Source organism: Entamoeba dispar, genomic scaffold, assembly GCF_000209125.1.
Source record: "Entamoeba dispar SAW760 scf_1105229459685 genomic scaffold, whole genome shotgun sequence".
NCBI classification, from domain to species: domain Eukaryota; phylum Evosea; order Mastigamoebida; family Endamoebidae; genus Entamoeba; species Entamoeba dispar.
This window is the reverse complement of record NW_001853816.1, coordinates 8,560-15,214: the sequence shown is the minus strand read 5'-3', so window position 1 is coordinate 15,214 and position 6,655 is coordinate 8,560. Positions and strand designations below refer to the sequence as shown.

Here is a 6,655-nt window from a genome sequence, read left to right as displayed (position 1 = left end):
AAAAAGAATAAAATAAATTGCATAAATAAAATAATGATAAATAATTTGCATCAATAAATTAAACGCTTTTTTTATTGCATATTTCTAATTTCTATAATAAAAAATATACATTTATTTCATCATTATTTTCATCATTTATTATCTCTTTTTGAATTATTCTTTTTTATCTTCTTTCATTTTATAATCTCAACATTCTACTTTTATTCTTTTCATCTTCTTCTACTTCTTAATTTCACTTTTTTCTTTTATATCATTCTTTCTCTTCATTTTTATTCATTTTTCTCTTATTTCCTTTTTTTCGTTGCCTTTTCATTTTAAGATGATATTTGATTAATATTCTTTATTTCTTGTTTTATTTTCTTTCATTTCTTTATTCTATTTATTATTTATTTAATTTATTTGTTGATTATTCTCATTTATTCATTATTTTGTATCATTATTATCATTTATTTATTATAATATATGATTTATATTACTGAATTTCTATTCAATGATTTGATAAATTATATTTATTTTGATGATGTTAAAGATTATAATGAATAATAATATAAAATTTATCATTTTAATATATCATTTATATTCATTATATTTTATATATTATATATGTTGATTTATTATATATTAAATTATTTTAATATTTATATTACTTATTCATGATTCATGATTCATATAATTTATTAATATCATAATATTAATCTATATATTTTGTGTATTTCTATTCTTTCTGATGATTTAATATATAACTTTTAATTATTCATTGCTTATCATCAAGAAATTATAATTTACATTATAATTAATTTTTAATAATTTTAAATGATTCATTATTCATATTAATTCTATTATAAATATTATCTTTTAATAATGATATAAATATTTTCATAATTACATTATACAATTGATATGATGATTATTAATAACATCATTCATATTACTTCATTTGTTGATTAATATAATTCTTCAATTTACCAATTTAATTTGATGATTTCATTGAAATTTAACAATTCATTAAATATATTAAGAATATATTCTCTTGATGATGATAATTTCTTCATTTAATATAAATATATGGTGATTTCTAGTTATTTATTTTCATTATAATTAAATTTAAATCATCTAATGTGATGATGATATTATCATAATTTATGTATCTTTCATTCTAAATTATGATTTAATTTATTTTCATTTATTTTAATTAAATGATGATAATATTAAGATATTCATTATCAATATCAGTAAGTTATTTTTATATTGATGTTTTTTATTATTGAATTACATTCTATTTTCTATGATTGATTTAACTTTCATTTTAATATATATTTTAGTTGTTTATTTTATTCTATGTGATATTTTAATATTATTAATGTATTCTTTATCATTATTTACTTTATTATTTATTACTTTTATTATGCTTTCTATTTGTTTCCATCTTATTTTCTTATTTAATTTATTATTTAACAAAATAATTGCAAAACAATACAACACATCAATTAAAATTCTATTTGTTTGATTTTGTGTGTTTTCTTCTCTTCTTGACTGATTATCATTTCTTGTTTTTGGTATTCAGTGTTTTGTTCTTTTATTTCTAATATTATATTTTTCATAATGGTAGTTTTGTTCATTTGTATTGTCCATGATGTTCTTAATATTTGTTGTTTAATTATCAGTAGTGTCATTGTTTTATTCTTCTCTAGTTCCTTCTGTGATTACTTCTTGGAGAATATTATACAATTTCTTTATCTTCTTATTTTTTATGTATTTCTTTGTATTCTCATTTCTCATTTTCACTTCCTATTCTTTTATTTTTCATTTCAATTTCATTTGTTGTTAATAATTTAGGTTTCTTATGTGTATAATGTTTATTATCATTATATTTACTTTGTTTCTTATTTGTTTTTCTTTGTATTCTTCTTTTTCTATTCACTTTTCTCTTGTTATTTCTTTTACCATTATTATTATGCATTTTATTGCTATTTCATTCTTTCTTTTCTTTGAACTTGAATATTGTTGTTTGATTTTCATTACAAGATTCTATCACATTACTCAATAACCATGGTAACAAAATTTGTTGTGTGTTCTGAGTTGACAGATCCAATTGAAATAATTACATCAATAACTAGAAAGTATCATAAAGAAAGAAAAAATATAAATATACAATATCCACTACATTATATAACATTAACAGAGAGTTCAATTATAATTACTTATAACAAGAAATTATTTTCAGCAAATGATATTAAATTTATAATATGAGATAATAATATTTTAAATATATTAAACAAAAGAAAACACCCATTATTGATATAATTATAGTACAAATGAAAATATAACAAAAAAAGGAGAGTTATGGATATATCTACAATTGGATTTTCTTCATATTGAGAAGTTATTACTTCAGGTTCTTCAATACACTCTTCATCTATATAGAATTTGTTTCCAACATGCTCGTAATACAATGCCCTTCTTCTAATGTACTGCCAGAGTTAAATGAAAATATTACAAAAAAAAAATATTTAAATAAAAATATATAAAATATCACAAGCTAAGAAATATAAAGATGAGATAAGCAGAAGTCATTCCAGTTGTGATAAGCAGTGTTTGATTTATTCATAAACTATCAATAAAAATAGAAAGAAATAGAAATTGATAAATACATAATAACAATATTAAGAATAGTACAAAATAAATGAAAAATATAATAATTAATTATTTATGATTGCAATTGTAATGATATAAACACAGAACCTAGGACAACAACAAAAGACTCTAATAATAAAGAGAATAATGAAGAAACTAATAATAATATTGTAGCCTCTGAAAATAATGAAAACTTGAATGTGCAAGTAAGTATCATTAATTAAATTATTCTTTTTTATGATAATTCAAATTTTCATTTTATTAAGAAATAAACAACAGAAAATAAATTTTAATAAAAATGAATGAGATAGCATGTTTACTTTAACAGTAATTTTAATACTAGTGCTATTAAAATGATGTTTACTGATAATAGTATGACAATAAACTTCTTTAATTGTTTTATCATATCGATAGTTTTTTGGTTTTGGGTGAAAGTGATATTCTTGATTCTTGCCTCCACTTGGTTTAACTCTTCTTTTAGTTCATCTACTTTCTTATATTTTTCATCAACAAAATTTTGGGTACTTATATTACCCTGACAATCATTCTTTAATCTCTCACTGTTGTTAGTCTCAATAGAAGAAGTAAGGACCTCTTCTTTTAGTTGTTTTCCATCATTAATACATTCACTTTGTTCTTTCAATAATGTTTTAATATGATATTCATCTTCATAATCTCCAAGTTCTTTGTCAGGATTGAGCTTTGAATTATTGAAATCAACATATCTCCATCCAAGAAATGAGTCTTTAACAAAATATTTTGGAATATGAACAGTTCCTTCTGCCTCATGTTTTCTAACTTCTTCTCTTTGTGCTTCTTCAAGGACACACTTCTCTTCAGTAGCAGTTATTTGGTCTCCCTTATAAATGGCGTTAGTAACTTTAATCCATAATTTATCACTTTCCATCTTACCTTGTTGGTTCATGTCAATAGTGTATCTTGGTACACTCTTTCCCCTAATGTTATCAATCTTTAATAAACTTTTCTTTACTTTATCTCTGCCACAATAAAATAGTTCTTTATAATAATTTCCCCATATTTTATAAACTTCTTCCCCATTTTTAGTTATTTTAGCATCTACTGTTTGATATTTATCAGAAGAAAATGTACCTCGAAGATTAAAAATTACTTCCGCTTTATACCCAGTTTTTTTACACTCAAATACTGATTTACCTGCAATTTCCATTAACATTGGACCAACAAAAAATCCACTGGCAAGTGCTTCAGGGAATGTCATAGTATAATGTTCATTAAAATTTAATAAATATATATCAATTTTACCTCCAAGAATAATTGAAGCACTTAGTCCATTAAATTTAGTTGAAAACTCAATATATCCATTTCCCATCCATCCTTGTTGTCTATTTGTTGCATAAAAAGCAGATACTGGAGGGTGATGACTGACTTGTTCTCCAAGTAAATAAGATCTACTTCCATCTTCATGTTTCCACATAGTTCTAAATGTTTCACCAAGAATTGGGTTATAAGGTTTCTTAATACCAGTCGGCATTAAATAGAATCCACTTAATAACCATTTAACTAAACCAAGCATTCTTAGTCCAGGATCTGGTTCTTCACTTATTGGTTTAAAGTATTGAATATGAGCAAAATAATCTGTTGTTTTAACTAAGAATGAACGTGGTTCAAGGATGTGTGATGGAAAAGTTATTCTACTCAAATCCATTCCTGGTCTGACTTGTTTTAATAATTCCCAAATAATTGATTTGCCTTCTTCAGTAGCATCAAAAAATTCTTTTAAATCATTTTGTGCTAATACGTAATGAGATAATGATTGTTGAAGAGAGTTATTAGTAACAACTTTTTCTTCTTTAAATTGTTCCTCTTTTTGTTGTTTTTTTGTATCTTTTATTTCATGAACGTGTTGAACTTGTTCTATTTGTTTTGCTTTTAATACATTTATTTGTGATAAACTACTTGATGGAGATAACGGTTTAACTTTTTTAAGGTCTTCTTCATTATATGAATGTAAGTTTATATTAGAAGTTGACTTAGTTACCTCAAACGCTTTAGGAGGTAAACTTGGTTTAATTTTTGAAGAAGAATCAAGTTGTTCTCTAAGAGTATTAATTGGTTGAGTTTTATATTTTGTTATGGCTAAAGAAATAGCATTTTCTATTTGAGTAAACCATTCTTTTCCTTTAATAACATTTTCATCTCTAAACACAAGGAATAAGTCATTATGTTTAGACAATGTTTCTCCATAAAGTCCATGTTTATAACAAAGTATTTTTTTAACTGCTTCAATCTTAAAACAAAAACCTGGCATTTTAGATTCTCTTACATGGATAGAACATTCGCAAATATTTACTATAGCATAATATTCCATTTTATTCATTTTCTATTCACCATTATTAATCACTTTTTTTATTTTTAAAAAAATTCCTCACCAAAAAAAATTTGAAGGAATATCAGTAGATGAATTTACAAACTTCTTCTGATTCAAAAATTAATAAATAAGGGGTTGTGACAATTACATAAAATTCATACCATTGTTTGGTTAACTCTAATCCTATAAGATTTCTTTCACTGTGTCACAAAAATATCTACAAACCATTCCTGAGAAGTAATGTCCCACGAATTGTTGATCTACTAATCAAATCATCATGAATAGCTACAATTTGTGTTAGTGGCATTTTCTTTTTAGTTGAGGGGTCTAATGCCATAAATGATAAATAGGGGTGTTGATATTGAATACTCATTTTGAATGGATTATTCAGTTATAACTATTCTGTCCCAAAAAACAAAAGAAATTCTTTTTTTTAATCATTAGCTATTCTGTACGTAATATGTGATATATAACAAGTATCATCCAAAAATAAAAAGAAATTTGTCGTTTCATTTGATTGATAAAAAGTTGATTTAATCTCATTGTAAAGGTCTAAATCATTTAAAAAAAAACATCGAAGAATATCTACACTATCTTAACAAGCTAATTTATTACCAAAATAAATTTAACACTTAAAAACACAAGAAAATGAATAGAAAAAAGTAGTTATCTATAAAGAAATATAATTTAAGGACTAAACCCACAACTAAACTAAAAGATATTTTAATCTCATTGAGTCATTATAATTAACCAAAAACTAAATAAGGATATAAAAAAAAATAAAATTGAACAAAATTTCTCTGATTATAAAAAGAAAAATTTATCAAGGAAGATTATAACTGGTAACAAATTTTTCTAAGAAAGATAAATTTTCAATTATCTACATTAATTATCTACCAATTAATTCATAAAAGATAAATACTGGAATGTGATATGAAAAAGATTAATAAAAAAACAAATGGGCTTCCAATTTTATCAAGTTATTGAAGATAGTTTGAGTTAACTTCATCTTTTGTTGAAAAACTATTAAATAAACTTTTAGAAGTATCATTAAGTTTTAGAATTAAGTAAGTTCTTCTTCTGATTTGATAGAAAATTGTTATTAAATAAAATAGATTAAGAATTTCTAATTTATTACAAAATAGTTATATTATTCCACCAAAACAATTAATGGTCTTCATCTAATAAAATATAATTCTTTAGCTCTTCCACTGAACTAACAACCTTTTTACTAATAGCAGTAATTTTTGGTTTAATTAAATCATGACCTTCACCATAAACAGTCCCAATACTATCAACTCCAGATTTTTTTGCCATAATTAAACCATGAGATAAATCATCAATAACCACAACGTCTTTCTTTTGAAGATGAAATTTATGTAGAATATCTTCTATTGGGAAGGTAAATGGTTTACAATATTCAGGGTGTTTTGAATCATATCCATAGATTGAATCAGGTATGATTTTTCCTTCATTATAATTTTGATAAAAGTCTTCAATCACTTGTTTTAATCCATGAGAACATATGCAAATAATACCTCCTCTTCTTTTAAATTCTTTAAGAAATTCCCAAAAGCCATTGAACATTATTGGTGTATATTTCTTATAACATTCTCGCCACTCAAAAGAAATATTTTCTAATTCTTCATCGGTTAGTTAAGAACATGACAAGGA

General features: G+C 23.2%; 2 protein-coding genes across 2 annotated transcripts in view, besides 12 other annotated features; both read right to left on the bottom strand.

Annotated features, from left to right (window-relative positions):
• Window positions 1-110: 110 nt before the first annotated feature.
• Window positions 111-296: a microsatellite.
• A 24-nt stretch (window positions 297-320) lies between these two features.
• Window positions 321-1,182: a repeat region.
• Window positions 1,167-1,704: a repeat region.
• Window positions 1,705-2,087: a repeat region.
• A 143-nt stretch (window positions 2,088-2,230) lies between these two features.
• Window positions 2,231-2,276: a sequence feature (AT_rich).
• Window positions 2,277-2,328: 52 nt separating this feature from the next.
• Window positions 2,329-2,496: a repeat region.
• A 1-nt stretch (window position 2,497) lies between these two features.
• Window positions 2,498-2,533: a sequence feature (AT_rich).
• Window positions 2,534-2,646: 113 nt separating this feature from the next.
• Window positions 2,647-2,802: a microsatellite.
• A 47-nt stretch (window positions 2,803-2,849) lies between these two features.
• Window positions 2,850-2,934: a sequence feature (AT_rich).
• A 16-nt stretch (window positions 2,935-2,950) lies between these two features.
• EDI_291100 (oxysterol-binding protein, putative) lies at window positions 2,951-5,354 on the bottom strand (the record flags this gene model as incomplete). Its single annotated transcript, XM_001736019.1, has 3 exons — window positions 2,951-4,993; window positions 5,085-5,158; window positions 5,207-5,354. The coding sequence occupies 3 exons, from the start codon at window positions 5,352-5,354 to the stop codon at window positions 2,951-2,953; spliced, it is 2,265 nt and encodes a 754-aa protein (XP_001736071.1).
• Window positions 3,884-3,914: a sequence feature (AT_rich).
• Window positions 5,015-5,036: a sequence feature (AT_rich).
• Window positions 5,355-6,080: 726 nt separating the features above from the next.
• Window positions 6,081-6,136: a sequence feature (AT_rich).
• A 12-nt stretch (window positions 6,137-6,148) lies between these two features.
• The window catches only part of EDI_290990 (uncharacterized protein), a gene marked incomplete at both ends in the record, with an annotated part of 742 nt that continues 235 nt past the window's right edge, over window positions 6,149-6,655 (bottom strand). Inside the window, one exon of the mRNA XM_001736018.1 lies at window positions 6,149-6,624. Coding sequence (XP_001736070.1) covers window positions 6,149-6,624 — 476 coding nt within the window. The remainder of the gene's footprint in view (window positions 6,625-6,655) is intronic.